Source organism: Hyalella azteca, unplaced genomic scaffold (genome assembly GCF_000764305.2).
Source record: "Hyalella azteca isolate HAZT.00-mixed unplaced genomic scaffold, Hazt_2.0.2 contig3131, whole genome shotgun sequence".
NCBI classification, from domain to species: Eukaryota; Metazoa; Arthropoda; class Malacostraca; order Amphipoda; family Hyalellidae; genus Hyalella; species Hyalella azteca.
Window position 1 is genome coordinate 3,263 of NW_025933383.1, and position 23,553 is coordinate 26,815.

Sequence of the window (23,553 nt, forward strand, 5' to 3'; positions counted from 1 at the left end):
CTGACTGAACATTTGCTTGTCTACACCGATTATATTCATGCATTAACAACATTAGTTTGCCCAAATCGCAAATTCACTAAGCATTTGATTACAAAGTAAGCCCCCAAGTTACGGCCATATCATCACATATACATGTGCAAAATCGAAGACCATTTTAGGAGTATATTTTTTTCATTAGATTTTTGAGCTAATAAGTTTTGGAGTTGATTTCAGAAACGTTCCTCACGAAGAAATGGTGACTTTACTTAGCTGATTGTTAGTTTTGAATCATGGACACTGTTATGAACGCAACATTTGCTTATGATTGGTGGCTTGATTTTGATTTCGCGAGGTATTGCCAAATCTCGGTTTCATTCATCATCTGTCGGCTGGTGAGTCGATCTAATTTAGGAGAAGGAACAAATTTTGGTAGGCTCAAATTTCGTGTTCGAAGCTAGAACTGTATCTTAAAAGGTATTTGTACATATTTTGGAATATTCGTGCTTGTAAAAATCGCTTACTTGTTGAATGCTTGCATTGTGTAAACAAATCATATGTTTTTTCCGGTGTCCTTCAGAAACCGTAGGTATTGTCTGGGAATACAGAAAATGAATTACACCCTGCATGCATGACACGCGTATTCAATTATTTATCAACCAGATAAAAGTTGCGTTTTAGAGCTTTAAATGGTCCGCCACAGACACTATTCATTCTGTTGACCGTGGACAATCCGAAATTTTATGCCATATCGCTGTCATTAATTACCTTAGCATTATCAGCAGGGAAAGAACACATGATGTCGTTGAGTTATCGTGGGAACGCAGAAAAGAGCATGATGCTATCAATCAATCATTTGAAATAAAATTTCCAGTTAATTATTGGAGATTTCTTTTCAATGAAATTATACTACAGTAGCTGAAAGGGACTCCGGAAAGAAATTTCTCAAGGTAGTGTCGTGATTAAAAAAAATCAATTTACCAACAATGTTCTCATTTAAAGAGAGCAAGGCATGGCAGTTAAATGATAACAATAAGTGTAGTAAGTTGATAAAAATGTTAACAATCTTCGATTTTCTCTCTTGGATATTTTGCGCTGAAACAACCCCTTACTTTGCAAAGAGGATCCACCATTGGCAAGATAATATATATATTTTTCAAATAGTGTATAGGAACATTTACTTCTATGTTTCATGATCCACGAGCCACAGATAGTGCAACGATTTATGTCAGAGATAGTGATGGAAATAAGTCACGTATGAAGACGAGAAGATAAGAGCTGATAAACGTTTGCCGGGCGCCTATATTCATATTATATGACCTCGGCACGCAAGTGCATGAGCAGGAGTTGAATGCTCAGTTGGAGCTTCGCGTGCTCACGTGGATGACATATCTTTGAATCCAAGAGGACAGATTCATTTCATCATCATTGTTAGGGGACAGATTCTCAATACATCATTGTCGTGATCGTAAGTTCACATAATGTGTTATAATGTTTTCAGGATAATAGATATCAGATACCTTTAAATTATTACCGATTATAATGATCGCTGATTCGGTTGTAAAGAACGATGGAGGTAGGTGCAGAAAATTATAAATAAAAGTGGAGGGGTTTAGGAAATCATAGATGGCAAGAACGTTGTTTGTACAGGTACAATTAATACAGCTCAAATTTTGTGGCTTTGTATCAAAATATTCATTGATAACAGGTGAGTGTTTTGGGGGGTTATTCTCTAATGAACTCATCCTCGTGGATGACCTCAGACCACAGATGGAAGAATATAGTTTATTGTCAACTAGTGCGTTAACAGGGATCAATAATCCTCGCAATTTGTGAATTCCGTGAAACAAAATCGCGTGTTTTTAAGCATACATAGTTGATAATTTTTAGACGAATGTATCTAACAGTAACATATATGTATAACAGAGACACGTTCAAACCCACATTCAGCACCAAACTCTTGATTAGGTCCCGGTTTGGAACTCACAGGAAACATGAGCTATTTTGATTGAAATTTACCCTCACAAAAAGTAAAAGTCACATATAATATATAAATATAATTTTAATATCTCTAAAATGTTTCATTGTCACATAATACTATAATTAAAATAATATTATAAGGTAACATTCGTCATGATAAGTATCGAGGTTACACGCCTGATCAGCCCCAATATACAGTATTTCCGGTGCCAGGCTTCACAACCACAACCACACACACATAATAATATAAAATATATGTTAAAAATCAGTCTCATGCCATTGTTCAGGAAGAAATACCAATATATAAAGTAGAAGAATTTATATCCTTAAGAATTGAATAGGCTACGTAAATACTTTGAGGAGCAGCCTTGGGAAGCACTTGCGTCGAGCTGCTCTTCAGTTGCGGTGCTATACGGCCACAGGGCAAAGTATTTTGTAGTGCAGCGTTACTTGTGTTGTGACGAGTGTCTTGTTAGTTATTGTGAACGATAACGCTGCTAAATATAATTCTAAGTTTTGACTAAAGGTGGTATGATAAAGCGATAAAAGTTTATCAAGAAAGAGGATACCGGATCATTCATGAAAGAAGTATAATAACGATATTTTAGTAGAACTTCCGACTTCCGAGGTTACATTAACGTATATTTATTTTTGGAGAATGGGTACATAGATACATGGATGAAATTTGTGGGCAGAAATTTATTTAATTGTTTCAATAACAAGAAACTGGGAAATAAGAAATAATGATTTAAAAATAAAAAGTTGAGAAAATTGTTGTATATACTTATTTGGGAAATTTGGTCGCTTAGTTATATTTTTGAGTATTGTAAATGTGCCGCGCGTGGAGCCTAAAAGAGTACAGTGGCAAAAACTGGCAAAAACGTTATTTATTGGCTAGCTACTGTTCACATTTAATTCTCTGACCTCTTGTAAATTTTCATATACGATCTTATGAATAATAATGCTAGTATCAACGATTTTTTACTGGTCTCATCATACTTACCCTCTATTAGGGGCAACGAAAATGCTTCATGAAAATTCAAGACCGGCCATAAATTAACAGCTACTTGTATTCGAAGGAAGTAGGGGCGGCCAGTACGACATTAAAATGCTAAAGAGCGACTGATTACCATACTACAAAGCTACTTAAAATATTTTAAAAAGATTCAAAACATATTAACTATTTCAAGTAGAATTCATTGTTTCTGTCGGTAGCTGGTGAATACGCACTCGATGTGTATGTATGTTTGACGATACTTGAGTTAGGGCCACGGTATCTGCAAACATTTTGTTTTAATTCTCGGGAACAATTTTTATTCGTATTCTTAAAAACGAGTCTAAGTAAAGAGTAATGCAACTAATAATGATCTACTTACTACAGTCACATCTCAGCAAAGATGACTGAAATGGAGCAGAAAAGCACAAATTCGTCGGGATGCCTCAGCCGAGCATCGTTCGCGTTCGTCAATGCAATGGAGGCAGGCTTCTATTGGTGAGCGGGAAACATTTTCGTTAAATAAATCATCTCGCTATGGCAGTGTTGGTTCTAAGTTGATCTAAAACTTACTTGCTTAGTCTTTAAGTGGAGCAGCAGCAAACATTCAATCGTCAGTGCAGCATTATATAGTCTCCACTTAGCAGATATTAGTGAAGACTGGCAGAATTTCTTGAGATTGTTTTCCGAGTAGTTCTTACGCTTGTAAAATCTTCCTGTAGTATCACATTAACGAAATTTTAGCATTATTTGAATGGTATCCAATTTACTTGATTTCGTACACATTTCAACCCAAATTTCGTTACTCAATGCGTCCTTGACTTGAAAATGAATGTTATACATTTGAAACGTCGTTCAATATTAAAAATGTCCATCGGTAATTTAATTTTCAATCTTTCAACACATACGAAAAATTTAGTACGACTAATTGAAAAAACTAACAAGAAGCTAATAAATAAAACGAATTCTCCGGTCTTTAACAAAACACACATAGCAGATACTCCACTTACCTCGCCGCTCCTCATTATAAACCGCAAAATACTGGCTAGAAATACGATTTGTAGGCTCTATAACCACACGCCGACTTCAAAGATGTTTCAATTGCGCTAGAGAGATGTGCTTCCGTTTTGTTTATAAAATAGACCTTATCGGCTAGGCAGCACCTAGCCTTATATCTAGGCTGCACCTAGGTCTAGGCTAGGTTATCGGCCTTGACCGCACCTGGACTAATTATCTTATTGGTGGCAATCGACATTTTTAAAATCAAGTCAAGTTGAAGCGCTAGACATATTTGCCGGCGAAAGACTATACTCGAATTCCTCCACTAGCTGGGATGATGCTTAGAACGCGTAAAATTTTAACGCTTCTAATTATTGTCAAGTTTACGTTTTGTTGAGTTAGCAAATACCATTTTTTGTATGTAATCCTGGTCTCGCCTGTGGATGATGTTTCCTAAAAATTTATATATTGTCTCATGTGTAAGCATTTATACACATATTGGACCAAGCCACCCGTGGATAATGCAGAGGCTAACTAGCCTTATATCTAGGCTGCACCTAGGTCTAGGCTAGGTTATCGGCCTTGACCGCACCTGGACTAATTATCTTATTGGTGGCAATCGACATTTTAAAAATCAAGTCAAGTTTAAGCGCTAGACATATTTGCCGGCGGAAGACTATACTCGAATTCCTCCACTAGCTGGGATGATGCTTAGAACGCGGAAAATTTCAACGGTTATAATTATTGCCAAGTTTACGTTTTGTTAAGTTAGCAAATACCATATTTTTATGTAATCCTGATCTCGCCTGTGGATGATATTTCCTGAAAATTTATATCTTGTCTCATGTGCAAGCTTTTATACACATATTGGACTAAGCCATTCGTAGATAATGCAGAGGCAATACCAAATACACGAGATTTGATTCAACTCGTATTTAGATTGAGTGGTTTTTCGGACAAAAACTAGAAATCGTTGCAAGGACGAAGTAATCTTAATTAGTGCAATGACGTTAGTTAGAGAACACTTGTAACATTGAAAATTAAATTTGAATGAGGGGCTCAAATGAATAAAGGGGCTCATTTTGCATTATTTGAGACTAAATCCTTATTGATAGTTGATCTAAAAATGTTGAAGCCAAGTGTACGTATCCATGTGACGACAGGCACGGCAAAAGCATCGCTCAGCGGCCCAGGCTATACATCGCTGGATGCTTCATCTTCACGGGAATTTGTTGCCTCGGTTTATACAACTTCAATATGGAAACTAGGCCTGAGAAACTTTGGATCCCTCAGGTAAACACTCCATAGAGTTAAACCATAGTATTTAAAATAAAATTTGACCACATCCTAGTAGAAAACGCTAGAGTCCAGCCAGCTCCAAAAATTCTGTTAACTGATACATTAAAAATATGAGTAAACAGAATTTTCGAAATATCGACGGAGCTGTACTCCAAAAGTTTTTTTCTAAAGATGTGGTGAATTTATGTAGCATATTGTTTGCTTTGAAATTTTAGGGTATATATTGCTGTTTCATTTTTCTGACTGCGACTTAATTAACAATCACGCGTCTTAAAAAAAGTGATTTAAAAAAATAATATACCGTGAATTTGGTTGGCTCTTGAACAAAAAATTCTCCTTGCTTAGAAATAGTAGGAGCCACGTTATTATTTGTTATAAATGTGTTAAAAAATATACTATCGCAAGTTTTTGATATAAGTAACACGGGATAAATAATAGTGTCATGATAGAACTCCGACTACATAACTGCACTGGAGTGGCAAGCGGAAGAGTTCCCGAACACAGTAACGACTTCAGACTGAGGTCTTAGACAGTAACGACTTCATACTGAGGTCTTAGACAGTAACGACTTCAGACTGAGGTCTTAGACAGTTACGACTTCATACTGAGGTCCTAGACAGTAACGACTTCAGGCTGGGGTCTTATATAGTAACGACTTCAGACTGAGGCCTTTGACAGTATAACGACTTCAGGCTGAGATCTTAGACATTAATGACTTCAGGCTGGGGTCTTTGACAGTATCGATTTCAGGCTGATGTCTTAGACAGTATAACGACTTCAGGCTGAGGTCTTAGACAGTATAACGACTTCAGGCTGAGGTCTTAGACAGTATAACGAATTCAGGCTGAGGTCTTAGACAGTAACTGGCTCAGGCTGAGGACTTGGGCAGCAACGAGGTAAGGCTGAGGTCTTAGACAGTAACGACTTCAGACTGAGGTCTTAGACAGTTACGAATTCAGGCTGAGGTCCTAGACAGTAACGACTACAGGCTGGGTCTGAGACCGTACTAAAACCTCTAGAACCAACGTGTACGTTGTTGACGCAGGATGTGAACACCTCAAAGTTTTCGAATCTTGTTCAAGTTTATTTTAAGCAATAATTATGGCTCGTCAAGATTTATTTCATTCACAGACAAAGCTTGGATAAATAAGCGATTGTGAGAGGCCCACCAACTGATATTTATTTCTTCTTCGGCATATCATTCGGTTATTAATAATTTCTTAAACATGGGTTCAGATGGCATCTCGAGTTGAAATAACAAACAATTTAGCTGATTATTTTCTCTTTGAAGAATAATACTTGGGTTGAAACTAGCAATTTATTGTATTAATTCGCATTAAATTGTTGCAAAACGTTCATTCAAGACGTCAATTACAATCGTTACAGATTTACAGGATCTATAAGGAAGTAGCTGCCATCACGGTTACAGACTCTTTTGGGGTGTCACGCAACCAAACAGATTTGTGCTTCAAGTGAGTTTGACCAAATTACTCATTTGTTCTGCATAGAAATAACGTTGTTTATATAACGGCTTTTCTAGAAACTTTTTTTTTTACATACAAACAAATTGGGATAACCTGTAATTGGAATCAATACTCGAACATAAAANCTGTAATTGGAATCAATACTCGAACATAAAAAGAACATAGATTAAGGAATTTTCTGGATTTAGATGGTATTAATTTCGGTTGGACACCTTTAGTGTGCCCGTGCTGAGTAGATCGCAGCAGCTGGTCGAGCAGAACTTCGGCGCGGCCTCCACCAGAATAGACTGGTCGCTGAAGCTCAGCCGTAACGTGTACTGCTCCGTGAGTAATTGGGTCTTAGAAGCTCGTGAACGCTTAATTTAAAGATTATTTTCGAAGTCTTTCATTTGATTTGTCCATATTAACTGCAAGATTGCTCCGTGAGTAATTGGGTCTTGGAGCTTGTGAACGCTTAATCTAAAGATTATTTCCTAGGTCTTTCAGTTGATTCATCCATATTAACTGCATCAATAATAGGATGTTGAACAAAATTATTCGTGATAAAGCCTGCATTGGAGACGGGCTTCAAAATTTTTTATTTCATACAGTCAACTATATAATGTTGACCGTATGGATTTTACACAATTTAGGAGGTGAATGTATGCGTGACTTATATAGATTCGTCTACAAAGAAGAAAAACTAACATCGTATATGAACTGCACTTCGCACTCACCTTTTGAGTCACTTACCGTTACAGGGTTATTTTTTAAACACCACTGGCCATCATTGCCAAGTATAAATTTTCTTGGGTGTTTTAGTAAACAAACTCACTTCAGACTTCACTTATAATTTTTTTCATATACTGGCTTGTGATATGAAAGTTCTATATATGAATGTATTACATTATTACCTGGATGTCCTGCTCTGAAGTCTTGAATATCTAAACCTTCACTGTACGTGAGTGTGGCAAGCAGCTGACAATTGAACTTAAAATTTGTCTCATTACGTAATCTAGTTCGGTATGATATGTATCAGCATTTGAAAAATAGTGAAGGAAAATTAATAATGGGATACGCAAAAATCGCAAATTTGAATATTCAATCGCTATAAGACTGTCGAATAGGCCTGAAATTAGGTCAGCCATTAAAATTTAGTTATACCTAAAGTTTAGGTTCATGCATTACGTAATCGGGATTTACTAAGGGCGTAAAAATTTCAAGCGTGTGAGAAAACCATTCCGATTACAGTTGAACGCATCTGATAAGAAACACTGTTATATGACTCAGATGTACGGAACTTCTTACAGATGCAATAAACAAATTATAGCCCTACGTGTCTTTATTTTCCAACAGGCATAAATGTAATATCTTTCTAGCGGTGAAAACGATTTGATTAATATTAAATGCGTGATAACATTAACATCTTTTCCGCAGGTGTTAGATCTCATACCGAGATCATGCCTGCAGTTGGGTATCCTGGACGTATGGGGGGATAAACCTGATGTCATTAACAGGCTCACTCAACAAGACATTATCAACGACATCAACACTGCCACGTTCAGGTACCTCAACTGAACTTATTGTTCCGTACTGAACAGTTACTTGTTAAGTACTCAACAGCAGTTATTGTTGTAATGTTTAACTTTTCGTACGTGAAGCGAGGGCGGAGCACGGCAGCTCCAAAGATATCATAGTGGAACTATAGTAAACAACCACACGAATCATGGGATTTTAATTCGTGAAATAATCTACTTCTTAACACCTGGGCAGAGATTAACGAAACTTCGCTAAGTACACGTAACTTTTTGCACTTACGTTCAAAAAGTTACGTATTGCCTAAGTCAGTCAAAATTTGGCATTAACAAAACTGTCTTACGCAAGACTCATCTGAAAAGGTATTATCGAAACCATCCAACTAACTGACCAATCAGAGGCTTCGAATTTGCCATTCCTAGCTCCTGTCGACTCAGTACGCAGTGCGCGTGGATGAAAGGATTGTGTCAGCGTCATCTGCGTTGACTGACTAGGGAGCATATGGAGAAATGAGTGAGACGTTGTCTAAATAGCAATGACAACGCCTTGATTGTAAATTTTTGCAATCAAGGCAAAAATTTACATTTTTCCCATTCAAAATTTGAGGACTTTTTAGAGAGCTACCTAGAATTTAGAACATTTTGTGAGTTGGAGTTCTTGAGAGTTGGAGTTCAACTATCAGCGGAGAAAGAAAGGAATTTGTGTGCGTAGCTAGAAAAATGGTTGGCTTGTCAAACTCGACTTAGTTTTGAATAAAAAATTCATGAAGATATTATTTCAGTGAATGATCATAAAACTCTCAGATACGAATATCAAGATTTGCTTGCAAATTATAGCACAAAAGGAAAAGAAATTAGCTGGCATAACTTAATTGAAAATTTTTTCTCAAAAAGCACCGTTTAGCACGATCACATATTATGCCTATGTTGAATTATTGACAAAATTCTATCACAATTCACCGTGTTGCAAGTAAATCAATAGGTTTATATTGCTTCGGCACACTCAAAACGTCTACGAAACTCCACTTACGACACCTCCGAGCAGGCGTAGAGCTACGTACTGTTTCTTGTACGTAGCTTCCCGCGCAAATGTTTTGATAATACCACAGCTAGAGTTACTTCTTCATAGCAGCACTTACGCCATACGTAAGTCGCTACGTGTACTTAGCGATGTTTTGATAATCCGGCCCCTGGTCATTAATCAAACAGGATGATCGCAATGTTACTGTGATGAAGAGTTACATTAAATTGGTTTGGAATGGAATACAGTCTAAACTTCAAGATGTATTCCTCTAGATAAAATTTAATAATAAAAAAGTAAATCAATAAATGAATAGATAAATAAAAAATGAATACAGTTCATTCTTTAATTTTATTGAATTATTAATATATAAAGCTCAGAACCTGTTCAAAAGTCGTTGGTTATGCTTCGCTGCGAATAGTTGATTCTTTGCATATGCCAATATGAATGGTGCAACTAGAAGCTTCTATGTTTAAACAGCAAATATGAATTTACAAATTTTCAAGCTTTGAAAGATGAATTAAAATCCACGAAAATGCCATCTGAAATATTTTTTAGGTAAAATCATAAGTTTATTTTACGAGTAATTTTCACTGAACTACTTATATTACATTAACGCTGAAGCTTTCTCGTTGAAAAGACATTTTATCGCAATAATTTTCTTCCTAGCGCCACGTATCTGTACCCAATGGAGTTCAGCCAGTACCTCGGGGCCGTGGAGCGCAACAGCAGCGGCCACATCGTGGCGGCGGGCGCTACCTTGCACCAGTGGATGATGGTCATCAACAGAACTGCCGTCGATCTCGCCTCTCTCGACGCTATGTCTGGACTAGCCTCTGAAGTAATTAAGCTCAGTCATTTTTCTAAATTATTTTCAGTGTTAAATTTTGACATTTATTACTGAATACGTGAGAATAGCGATGGCCAGTTGATAATAAGCGGATGATGGTTACCAACAGAACTGCCATCGATCTCGCCTCTCTCGACGCTATGTCTGGACTAGCCTCTGAAGTAATTAAGCTCAGTCATTTTTCTAAATTATTTTCAGTGTTAAATTTTGACATTTATTACTGAATACGTGAGAATAGCGATGGCCAGTTGATAATAAGCGGATGATGGTTACCAACAGAACTGCCATCGATCTCGCCTCTCTCGACGCTATGTCTGGACTAACCTCTAAAGTAATTGAGCTGAGTAATTTTTTTAAAACTATTCTCTGTGGTAACATTTTGGCACTTATTATTGCATGCGTAAGAATAGTGATGATCAGTTGATGATAAGCGGATGTTGGTCATCAAAAGGACAGACGTCGACCTCACCTCTCCTGACAATTAAACCTGGACTTTTTAAGGTAAACCTTTCGAAGTCGCAATTATAGATGAACATTCCAAAAGCACTTATTACTATTTCCTGATAAAGTATTCTTTCTTCATTATATAGGTCGACCCAGCTTTGTACATGTGGGAGGGCGAGTTCATAAAAGTGCTACAAAACGAGAGCCAGAGGCCAGAAGGCGTTACTGTCTACTTCAGCACTGAGAGGAGGTTAGTAATGTCATGGTTATTGGTTGAACTATATTAGGTTGATCCAGGAGAAGTTCCGCCTTTCAGTCCAGCTTTCTTGTTACGTCACTGAGATCGAGAAACGTAAACAAACCCGTCTTTCTCATGACGGATTGGTCGACTGGTTTGATCGCATTTCGGTGATTGGTTAAAGCCCGTGACGTCACTGAGATCAGTGACGTCACAGGTCAAAAACGAGCTACATCCGCAAAAAAATGAGCTTCAGATGGGTCAACCTTATACTAGTTCAACCATGAGTAATGTGTGGCTGGCGGTCTCCTATCAGAAGAGGTAGCTACTTTAGCTTTTGTTGATTCAAATTCTTTCTCGTACTTATTTTCTTCGTAGGTGCTTTGGGCTTTTACTGATCCATGTTCACTTTTTTATGAACTTTTTGACGAACCACGTTCCTGTTGTTTCTCAATGAATACAAACAAATTGCAGCCTTTTTACACTTGCTTTCCGTTAAATTCGCTGCTTAAAAATAAAAACAAGTAAAAAATTTGAACATAAATAAGCTGTAAAAATAGTAAAAATGTAACATAACCTTTTTATACCTGCTGCCCGATAAATTTGTTGTATAAATAGGAATATCTTTAATATTTAGCACCGCGCAAAAATTGTTACGAATTCATTTCAGTTTCGGTGAGATAAGCGAAAGCACGATCATGGGAGACGTGTTCTTCCTGGCGGTTGGCAACGCGATCCTCTTCATTTACGTGACTCTCATGCTCGGCAAGTTCAACTTAGTCGAGCAGCGGGTGAGTACGTGTGTCGCAGATTGGATTCTTTTCAGGGGAAGAGTTATTGTGTCTTGTATAGTTTCGCTCATGTAGCATTCAAGCATTGAGGTCCTTTTTTGTAGCTTGTATAAGCCGGTTAGTCGAAGTATACTTGCATTATCTTTTACAAACTCAAGCTCAAATTATGATGTTGAAAATTTATCATTCCACGGTTTATGCGCACTGCTGGTTTCATATGTTAACTTCGGAGAAAATGGTAGCATGGTTTTGTTTCACGGTTCCGCAGGCTGCTAAAATGCCGTTCGGACAGTTTTTCCAACGTTTTTTCAAACAGAGGTGATCAGCGGCTACGTATAGGGTTGCAAAAGCTAAAGTTGATTTTACAAATTAGCTATTTAAATATTTGTTGTATATATTACACGACGTTTGATTAGCAGCCAAGAGATTATATTCGAGAATTATTTTTCTCTGAGCAGCCATTGTTGTCACTGATGGGTTTGATGTCCACCGGTATGGCGGTGGGCATATCCTTCGGTCTGTGCTCGGCCTGCGGTCTGGATTACGGTCCAGTGCACAGCATCCTGCCGCTTCTCATGCTCGGACTTGGTGTGGACGACATGTTTGTCATCGTCCAGTGCTGGTCTAACCTGCCTCAACAGGTGAAATTAATTTCTTTGTGGATTTATTATCTGTGACAGACAAAACTCATCGAAAGTGACTTGCAATATAAATGTAATTAAAAAACCTATCGTAGTCCCAACAAAAGCCGTCCCAGCCAACCCTATGATTTTCGAACGACTCACAACTTTCATCATCACCTTTACTATCAAATCATCTTAATAAAAAATATTTAAACCAGAAAAGATTAATAAAAACGCAAAACCGCACCGAGAGTACAAATTGTTGTTATTTTTAAATAGAATTTGGTGATGTATAGTTGTATATATCGTAAATGAAGAACCCCTATTACCACCCTTACACCCCCCATAAAAACCATCCAAGGCACGAAAGACTTCCCTACGGCCACTCCAGACAATCCCAAAGCAGCTTCAGAAATCTACAAGAAACATAAATAATGCGCATTGTGCCTTTTCCGTCTTTTCGTTTCTTCTCCCCCTTCTGGACACTGTGAGCCATCTCTTCTTTTTTTCCACCTCATACACACATTTGGTGTGGTGATTATAAAAACATTTCTGAATTTCTCAAACGTCCCCAAAACGGTTGATAAGTTAGTTTTTTTACGCGCCAACTCAAGGTGACGTCAAGCTAACTCCTAATTGCCACAACCACAAGTAGCCAGTGCTCACTGACTGACCTCATAGGGCAGAGTCGCCGCAGTGGTTACAGTTCAGAGTATCAGGATTGGAGCAGAGAGGTTTATGTTCGATCTCAGCTATCTGCGACAGTTTCTGGTCAGAATCGGCGAGGAGCCCGCACTGTTAAACACAGAAAAATTGAAACAATAATGAGTTGCATGTTCGAGACCGCGACAAGCTGTGAATGTTCTGCGATGTTATGAATCGGCGAGAGGCCTGCGTCCTGATAAACGCTGACACCGTTATTATTATTGTTTTTAGCGCATTTTCTCATTTACGGAAAAAATGCACTATTGTGCTCGCCATGTCCGTCTGTCTTTCTGTCCGTCCGTCTGTCCGTGACCTCAAGTTTTCGTCGACGAGAAAATGCGCTCTCTGTCACTCACTGCAGTGAGTACTGAGTTATATTTTTTATTATTTTAATTAAAAAGTTAAAGAATAATCTTCACAAATATAATAAAATTATAATATTAAAAAATTATATCCTTCATACATCGTTCGTGTTTTACTGCAGGAGCGCCTAAATGCAGTGATACAGGAGCAAATTGGCCGGGCCCTGCAGCACGCCGGAGTCGCCATTACTGTCACTTCCCTCACTGATGCTCTCGCCTTTGCCATCGGCGCTACAACGGTAACTATAGTAATAATTTCGCGCAAGGAACAAACGTTGTCAATTTAAATAGCATCGTTTATCTCATTTGCATAGACTTAGATTAGCTACTTGATGCGGATAAGGAATTAAATCGATCTTTCGTTTTTTTACAGACTTTACCAGCCTTGCGCAGTTTCTGCATCTATTCGGCGGTGGGCGTGGTGGCTCTGTACGGGCTCCAGGCGACATTTTTCGTCGCCTGGTTTACCTTCGACCAAATCAGGATGCAAAGTGAGATTAATCATCACAAACCTCTATACAATATAAAGCGTGAAATACGTGAAATATTTACTCATAATTTTTCGTCTAAGGTACAATTTCTATGTACAATTTGCTTGCATATAAATTAACTGTTTCATTCAGTTGAGTTAGGTTTTTACAAAGCATTTTATGAAATCTAAAAACTTCGTTCATTTTATAAGACGAATAATTTTTGCATGTGGTTAAGGAGGCAAAGTGATTCGACTCACCTCGATTCACTTTGCGATAATAATTAATTCATCTCTGTTGACAAGATCAAGTGTGTTCAGTGAAATGCTCGAGGAAACTTGCGACGAATAGTTTATTTTACTTATTGGCAATGCGATGATTTTAATGATACGTACATGTTTTTACGCATGTTTTATTCGTAATAGAAAATCGGAACGGCTTGTTCTGGTGCTACACGCACAAGAATTACGAGCCAAACCAGTGCTCACAGACCGACCTCTGCCAGAGTTTCTTTGAAAAACTCTACTCACCGGCAATTTTGTCAATTTACGGAAAAGTAAGTGTTTTTACTATAAAAAGAACTTAATGGATTAGTGAGTTCAATGCAGGCTTAATATATTGGTTTGGCTTTTCTGTTAGACTTGCGAACAGAAAACTGATCTTGAACTTTTAATTTAAACAAATATCCCTGACAAACATTCATTTTCCAAACTCTAGATTTGACCTACGATGTAAAAATTAATTATTTCACTATGACGGGACTTGGTGATGACAATATCATGATTGAGTGCAGGTTGCGGTTATTTTGATCACCGTCGCAATGACAGCAACTGCCGGCTGGGGGGTGTCTACTCTTCGTCAGGAGTTTAACCCTGTGTGGTTCTTACCTCAGTCCTCCTACCTATACTCGTTCCTGACTCAAGCCGAGTACTACTTCCCAAATGCAGGTTTGAAAGTAGTATTGTGGTAACGTTGCTTCAAGAAATACGGTTAGCAAGTAGGTTTGAAAAAAATTGTATTACCAGGTAATGATTAATGAACCTATGTTATACACTGTGATTTATTTTTAGCGGAAAGAGTCATATATGGAAGAAGTCAGGCTTTTCACTTTATGAGCATACTATGTAAAATTACTCCTTTACCAGAATGAAAATTTTCCAAATGAATTGATTAAATCCTCTCGTAAACCCGTTGAAAAAAATCACCGGGACCTTTAATTAAGAGATTGGGGAGCTCAATATCAGCCGATATGAGACTGTTTATTATGTATATTTATTCATTATGTTTATTGATTTATTTATTAATAGGCACCCGAGGTTCGGTGTTCCTTGGTGCCCTGGATTATCCCGCAGAGCTTCCGAAGATCAACTCTCTAGAGTAGGCAGCCTACCTTTGCCGGACTTACCACCTTATAATCTCTGTACATATCTGTATATGATGTCTGTAAATTATCTGCATTCGTGAACCTACTTGCACTTAGTTTAAAGTCTATTGTCGTCCCTGTGGGTTCTCTATGTAATTCAAATATACGTTGTGACCTATGAAACTTCGTTGATCAAGTCTGATTAATCCTCGTGCGCTAGGGCCCGCGGGCAGAGATCCAGTAACTTTGTATATGGAGCGTAGTTATCCCGCTACAATACTATGTAAAATTACTCCGTTACCAGAATGAAAAATTTCCAAGTGAATTGATTAAATCCTCTCGTAAACCCATTGGAAAAATCACCGGGAGCATTAATTAAGAGATGAGGGAGCACAATATCAGCCGATATAAGACTGTTTGTTATTTATGTTTATTCGTTATGTTTATTGATTTATTTATTAATAGGCACCCGAGGTTCGGTGTTATGGATTATCCCGCAGAGCTTCCGAAGATCAACTCTCTCACGATCGCCATGTTGGAGGACCCTGACATATCGACGGTTGACTCCTGGTACTTCGAGCTTGCTGACTACACAAAGAAAGATATCGGCATCGGTTTGTATATTGTACTTATATTAGAAACAACTATAGAGCTTTTAATTGTAATTCCTGACGTTACTTGTAGAACGGCCCTGAAACTAATTCATTGTGGAGGGGACTTGTGTGTATTGAAAATTCGGAGGAAAGTTCTTATTTGTAATTTATCAATCTCACTGAATTTGGAGGTTCTAGAATAATTATTAATTTCTGAAATCTGATCATGATTTTATAAAATTTATGTAAATAAATTTAATTAGTTAAATGAATTTCATCGAAATTTATTCAACAACTATTGTATAAAGTTCCCGATTGTTCAAACAATTGTGACAGGGAATAATCGTGTTGAATCATATTTTGAATAAGAATATTTGCACTTGATCTTTTCCACTCTGGTAATCCTAAATTTTTCATTTTATTTTGACACAGATATACGCGGACAAGCTCTTAATGAAAGCTTCTTCAACCAAATCATGGGGAAGTTTATATTTTCGGCCACAGGCTCTCGCTTTCAAACCTACTTCAACTTCGATGGCAACGTTTCATGTCAACAAGACATCCCTAAGATACTGGCGAGTAACAGTTGCATGGCTTGATACTCGAACGTAAACTCATGTATTTTTTCTGACTGTTATTTATAGTTACTTGTTGCTCTATGAATCTTTTCATTTGAAACCGACTAGTTTTTTTTTAATTTTATCGATCAGTTGAAGTCCATAATTTTGAGTGTTGCTTTTCTTGAATTGTGAAAATTTTTGGAACAAAGATATGCAATTCTATGTGCGTGAGTGCGAAAACGTTCGATATTTAGTCTTTATTAATTGTAAACTCCGATGTTACAATTTTTTTTATCGAAATACAGGCTAGCAAGTTTGACTTTCAACATGGGGTGCTAGGCGACAGAGATGAGCAAATTGCGGCGATGGACCGGACCAAGGAACTCGTCGCTAGCGAGGACTTCTCAGGTGACGATAACATTAATATCACCTTAGTCTCGTCACCTGGCGTCAATCACCTTAGTCTCGTCACCTGGCGTCAATCACCTTAGTCTCGTCACCTGGCGTCAATCACCTTAGTCTCGTCATTTGATTCAGGTGACAGGTACTTGATCACTCATACATCACTATATCAAGATTTAATAACCATCGACACCTAGTTGACGTAGGTGCGAGTAAAATAAGTAATCGAAGTATTTCAGTAATGTGTCAAAATAGCATTAACATCTCAATTTCAATGTTAATAAACGGTAAGAAGACTCAAATACCCATTCGCCCTGATCATTTCACAGCATTTGCTGCGCCAGTAGCGATGCTGTACAGCAGCTGGGAGACAGACAAGGTGATCGCCGCGGAGCTGATCCGTAACCTGACGCTGGCGCTGGTGGCGGTGCTGGGCATGACGTTGCTGCTCATCGCGAACGTCTCCACGGCGCTCTGCGTCTTCGTGTGCGTCACCCTCACGCTCGTCCGTACATAAGTGATAGAATTATCTGAAATTCAATAGTATTATCTTAAGTTTGATTTCGAATTATAGTTATACTTAAAAACAACACTGAACGTTATATCGATATCAGTCTTTCATTCACACTAAGTTGTAAATCTTACAATTAATCAATAGAGATTATAAATTAATCTAGATTATTATAATATTATTATATATTATGATAGGATATCATATATTATAATATTTAAATTGCTGTTATCCATGGAAAATACATTTGATTTTCATGTAATGACTTGAGTTCAAATTATTATGTACATTTTTCTGAAAGTAATATTTCAAATTGGATTATATTTAATTCTCATATGTAAATATCAGCGGGATGTTTGTCCCCAGATTGACGTGATGGCCCTGATGTCGTGGTGGGGCCTCACCATAGACACGGTGTCGTGCATTAATTTGGTGCTCTGCATAGGCCTCTGTGTTGACTACTCTGCCCATATCGGCCTTCACTTCATGCAGGTTATAAACCAGGCCTTCATGTCAGGACTGATAATCCGGCCATAAAATAATATAAATTAGCCTTTCGTAACTATTAGTTTCATTCTAAGGGAATATGTAATCTGTTTCGGCTAAAAGAATAGCTACAATAAAAAAGATTGAGCGGAACTTTGTCTTACATTATAGTTTGTAAGCTCTCACGACGCTTGACGTCTGTACAACCAACCAAATACAATTAAAAAACAAGTCTCAATATCATTAACCGTCAATTATTAAATGCTTCCAAGGTTACATAAATTACTTTCCAAAGTAATCCATGGCAGGTGGAAGGCAGCCGCAACGAACGCGTGCACCAGACGCTGACCATGATGGCGCCTCCGGTGCTGAACGGGGCCGTGTCAACCTTCCTGGCCTTCATCCTGCTCGCTAATTCTGACTCGCACGTTTTCATAAGTTTCTTCAAAGTAATTTTTTAGATTCAATACACCTTGATACTGTGTGAAAAGTGACAAAATTCCTTTGTATATGGATTCAAATTCTGCGGAATAACTGACAGCATCACGAATCACGACTTGAGAGATGATGCGTTTAAATTATCAAATTCGTATAGCAAAACCAAGTGACCAAATATCATAAGAAGGAAAATGTTGCCTCAAAATTTTCATATTCCAGATATTCTTCGGTGTGTTCGTGTTTGGGGTGTTCCACGGCCTGGTGTTCCTGCCGGTGTTGCTCAGTATCATTGGGCCAGCTTCGTACGCTTCTTCTGGCAAGCCTCAACAGCGTGGGTCTCACACCGCCGAACTCGTGCCTCAAGTCGACGATTCGCCCAACGCAAAACAAATAATAGCACACGACGATCCTGCGTCCCAATTGAAGAATATAGATGATATTGGTACGCCTAGAATTGTTGTACGGGTACCAATGGGTGAAGCGTTGGAGTTAGAAGAACGTGTTAACGTCGCAGAGAGAAGGGATCCTCAAAATGTCGGTGTTCCGCCTCGGGAATTGGTTGTTCAAGGCTTGATCGTTGACCCTCAGTTAGAACAAGGGTTAGATGAAGGAAGTAGTAGTGATGAAGTCATAACTAACGAAGATTCTGATGAAGAATGGAAACAACAAGTTAAGAATTGATTAATGGAAGATTTTTAGTTTTTGTTGTCCTTTAAGTATAACCATTGCATACTTCATTCAAACATCAACTTAGGAAATAGAATAGGAACAATATACGTTTAAAAATTACTTGTTAAAGACAAAACTCCTAAAGAATTCAGTGTCTTTGTTGTTACACATGTACAATGAATTTCTAATTTTCTTTGCAAATATAAAAAAATAATTTAACATTTTTTTAAATCGCAAAATTTGGTAAATTTTCAAAATTATTTATTCTGTTAACTGATTCATACATTGTCTCTGACTCTATGCAAGCGTGCAAAATTTCAGATCGATTAAACAGGTAGAAGTGTGTCAAATATGGATTAGAAGGTTTGTAACAGGCAAATTATTTTTCAATTTTTGTAATACTGAAACAATTTTTTTATTTTTAAATTATTTATTCTGTCAATTGATTCATGCATTGTCTCCAACTTTACGGGAGTGTGCAAAATTTCAGAACGATTGGACAGGCAGAAGTGTGTTAAATATCGATTATAAGATTTGCAGCAGACAGACAAACAAACAAGAAATGAAGTTAAAGAGAAGTGTTGAAAAATAGAACACATGCAGTAGAGCCAGATGAAATATAGACTGCATTGTTCGTTGATGTAGGTTTGTGTCGTGACAAAAGTATTACTTTAAATATTATGCAGTCTGTATTTACATATTTAATCAACATTCTATTAAGAACGTGGTTTTGCACGATTGGTCTTATTTAAGTAATAATGTCACTAGATTGCTTTAATCGCAGATTCACTAGAAATTTAAAAACGAAGAAAACACCACAAAAATTCCGCATATCTCTATTGAAAACGTTTCGGAGACCAGCTTCATCGTCAGTTCGAGAAATCTCGAACACAAATAAAGTCAGAAAATTAATAAAGTTTGGAGTAAAAAAACACTGAAGTTAAAAACCTAAATTCACAGACAAAGGGCAGAATAATAAAGTAAGTACCTATCTATTCACAATTTCTAAAGGATGAGAACTATAGGCAGCGTTAAAACTAGGTTTCTCTTTAAAAATATACAATTATTCCAAAATACGCAGATCGGAAGCTTCAGAACTATAAGCTAAAACCTCAAAGTCAGTGTCGGACACTGGAACGTTGCACTGTTCGGCGTGAGTGCGCACAGCCGAATGAGGAGGGCGCGATAGTAACTGCGTACGCAGATGCACATCGTGCACAACAAAATTTCTAAACTAGGGACGATCGCATGTGAGAAGGGAGCATCTGCGTACGTTTGGATGACGGCACGCAACTTTTACACTAGGGTCGCAGAGCATAGAGGGAGCATTTACTATCGCGCTGGGAGTTACTATCGGACTGGGCAGTTACTATCGCGCCCTCCTCATTCGGTTGTGCGCACTCACGCCCAACAGTGTAACGTTCCAGTGTCCGACACTGACTTTAAGGTTTTAGCTTAGTGTTCTGGTGCTTCTGATCTGCGTATGTATTTTGGAATCATTGTATATTTTTAAAGAGAAGCCTAGATTAAATGTTGCCTATAGTTCTTATCTATTAGAAATTGTGAATAGATAGGTACTTACTTTATTATTCTGCCCCTTGTCTGTAAATTTAGGTTTTTATCTTCTGTGTCTTACTTACTCCAAACTTTAATAATTTTCTGACTTTATTTGTGTTCTAGATTTATCGAACTGACGATGGAGCTGGTCTCCGAAACGTTTTTAATAGAGATATGCTGAATTTTTGTGGTGTTTTCTTCGCTTTTAAATTTCTAGTGGTCTTATTCAAATTTATTTTCTAAGTGAAAAATTCGGCATATGGTTTTCTAGCTCATTTTATTTAAAACTTCAGACAATTTATCACATCCACATGATTCAGATTTGATACTCTAAACGGGATTTGTATTTCATAGTATGAAAGAAGAATCCTAAAATTTTTGATATATGTATTGCTGTGGTTAAATACTTGATTTATTTTTTATTCGGAAGTGACGTAATTACTGAATAAAATAATTATCTTGTTTTAGGAGTAATTAACACATTTACTTTTTACTTGTCAAGTTAAATTCGATAAATACGAATCTTTACAGTCTCTGATAACTCAGTCTACAATTTAAATCCAATAAACTTCCGGATTCACAATAATCTGAAAAATTTCTTCCACAATTCTTGCATCCAAATATGAAATTGACTTAATGCGTCATCGAAATCAATAAAAAATTCATTCATAAAAAAGGTTTAAAGAACCTCATAATATTTTACGTTAGAAATATTGAGTAATCGAAGTAACCAAAACTAACCTAGTAAAATGTTTATATAAAGTTTCGTTTTATCAAACTGAAAAATGTCGCAGAAATCTATAATACATAATTCCTATCCAGTCGTTGTGATATACATTACTAATGTTCTGAATTTCATGAAGATCCGTTCATATAGTAAGACTTATGAACTGCAAATCTGTGTTTCGCGTTCGAGTCCGCTGGCGAGTTCGCGGGTGAGTTCGGAAAAGTATAGACGCGGTCTTTCAAGAAGTGAGGAGGTAACATTTAAAGCCATATATTTGTAATGATTTAGTGGAAAAAAATTTTTACTTCATGTGAGAAAATTTAAAGGAATGAAATGAGGGAATAGAAAAAAGAGCGATTTATAAGTAAATAATGAGAATGCTCCAACGAAACAGTGGAGAGTTGTTACTACATTACATATACAGCATCACAATTTGAGGGTAAAAGGAATGAAAGGAGTAAGAAAGTCTGTCTATGCTGTTGCAGAAATAAGTTTCTTAACAGAGTCCTTTTAAACGGAAAAATGTCCAACTGTCTGGGGCGCGGAACTTTAATTCGCTATTTGCTACCTGATCACCTTTAAAAATGACCGTTGCGAGTAGGTAAATTATTTAAAAATTCCCCGGAGTATGCCAGTTTTATGCTTGTGGTGAGAGCAGACCTTTAGTTAAGATTTAGATTTGCTCAAATTTGGATCAAACATTCTTCATTTAAAACAGTTGTTGCTGCTCTGAGATTTTGGAAAATATTCGTCATCGGGTTATTTTCTATGGTCAAATGTTCCTTCGAAAAATAAACAAATTTATAGAATTTTTCATTTGTATGCTTATTGTTGACGCAAACTCAAGTGTTAGTGCTGATGTTCAAACGCAAACTCAAGTTTGTTAGTGTAAAAGCAAGTGCTGATGTTTGTATGAGTTGTAATGAAAATGGCCGCTACGTTCGAAAAATTAATTCATCTAGATACCTGGTATGACGGTCACGAGTGCAACCAACCTTCCATTGGTTAACTTGCAAGTCGTGTCAACCTTTAGCAGAAAAAGTGAGCAAAACTTAAATGCTTAGACCACGACGATGATCTTTAATCATTGTTTATCGGTAGACTATACGAACTTATTATTGCAGTGCTTCAGATATTGAGTTTATTTCACTGAAATTACCTGCGTGGATTATCACTGATGGAAATGGTGCTCGGATATGACGTTTCATATAATTGATAACACTGAGCTTTTGAAGCATCATGATGTTTGGCTTAGGTAAAAAAATTTAAGAATTTTGGACCGGGAATCTTGTGTACTGCTGCTATAATTAATGCCCTCTTATGAGTTAATAGCTATTTTATAAAAAAAATCAAAAGATCATGTTAGAAGAAACTTTTTTTTCAATGCAAGCTGGTGAAAATCACGCTGAAATCTTATTCAGTGCAAGGGAATATAAATTGTGCAAGAAAACAGTGAATTTCAAATTCAGAATTAAATATATAGACCGGCAGATGCTAACTACGGGCGAGGTTTATGAACAAAGCCAATAAATCCCCATCAGCATGGATATCATACTGTGGTGATCTGTACACAAAGTCTTTATCTTGTTGGTTGAAATGGTTAGTCTTGAATTTATCTTTGCCCGTAAAATGACATCGAATGAATGGATACTAAATACTAGAGGGTGATCTTACATCGCGTTACTCCATTCATCACCGTAGGTTCCGGTCCTAAATAGCCATGCCGAGTTGATGGGGATTAATGCATTTACTCTCTTAAAGAGTGGTGCTCCGGACGTGTAGAAAAACCATGTTGATCATTTAAATTTTTAAAATAAATAAAATTCAGGTGGAGCATATGCCAGTTAGGTTGGAAAGTGTCCTTGTTTCAGGTGGAACATAAGCCCGATATGTGTAAACTGTACAGCCAGAGTTTCGTGTTTGCCTGTTTCTACTACGGTATTGCAGAGCTTGCATTAATAGACGTTGGTGAAAATCCCTTGACATGTGCAATAGAAGGACATGGTCGTGGATGGCACGTCGTCAAAGTTGCCGCTGTGAATCACGTAGTATTCCGTGCCGCTGTTCTGTTTGGGCGGACTCGTGATGCCGTAGATCGTCTGGTCCAGCACGCTGCCGTCCGACCAACGGAAGACGCCGTCGCTGTCTTGCTGAAGGCCTACGAATGTCATCCCTGGATACGGAAAGAGCCTCAAGAAGAATGAATAATTTAACAGAATATGCGTGACTTCAAGCATTAGGTAAAAAATATAACTCAGTACTCACTGCAGTGAGTCACAGAGAACGCATTTTCTCATCGACGAAAACGTGAAGGCACGGACTGACGGATAGACAGACGGACATGACGAGCACAATAGGGCATTTTTTTCCATAAATGAGAAAATGCGCTAAAAATAACCTGGATGCAATTACTGGAAAGCAATATCATTCAATATATTTCTTTTACTAGACAAGCCACAGTTAGGGAGGGTTCAATTAAGATTGAACTAAGAAAATC

General features: G+C 37.4%; 1 protein-coding gene across 1 annotated transcript; it reads left to right on the forward strand.

Moving 5' to 3' along the window:
- Positions 1 to 1,356: 1,356 nt before the first annotated feature.
- LOC108674093 (NPC intracellular cholesterol transporter 1) lies at positions 1,357 to 18,904 on the forward strand. Its single transcript, XM_047885812.1, has 23 exons — positions 1,357 to 1,444; positions 3,338 to 3,448; positions 5,113 to 5,242; positions 5,698 to 5,751; positions 6,635 to 6,720; positions 6,951 to 7,056; positions 8,149 to 8,276; positions 9,937 to 10,108; positions 10,708 to 10,811; positions 11,470 to 11,590; positions 12,049 to 12,231; positions 13,403 to 13,519; positions 13,654 to 13,771; positions 14,176 to 14,306; positions 14,544 to 14,697; positions 15,058 to 15,127; positions 15,579 to 15,727; positions 16,139 to 16,281; positions 16,572 to 16,674; positions 16,998 to 17,173; positions 17,546 to 17,671; positions 17,974 to 18,114; positions 18,323 to 18,904. Exons 2-23 carry the CDS (start codon positions 3,354 to 3,356, stop codon positions 18,782 to 18,784), a joined length of 3,069 nt encoding a protein of 1,022 aa, XP_047741768.1. The 5' UTR covers positions 1,357 to 1,444; positions 3,338 to 3,353; the 3' UTR covers positions 18,785 to 18,904.
- Positions 18,905 to 23,553: the final 4,649 nt, after the last annotated feature.

Excerpts from the sequence above, each read along its gene's own strand:
- LOC108674093 (XM_047885812.1), top strand. The coding sequence starts at position 3,354 with ATGACTGAAATGGAGCAGAAAAGCACAAATTCGTCGGGATGCCTCAGC. Across the intron at positions 5,752-6,634 it reads CGGAAGAGTTCCCGAACACA|ATTTACAGGATCTATAAGGA; the intron begins GTAACGACTTCA and ends CAATCGTTACAG. Across the intron at positions 18,115-18,322 it reads TTTTCATAAGTTTCTTCAAA|ATATTCTTCGGTGTGTTCGT; the intron begins GTAATTTTTTAG and ends TTCATATTCCAG.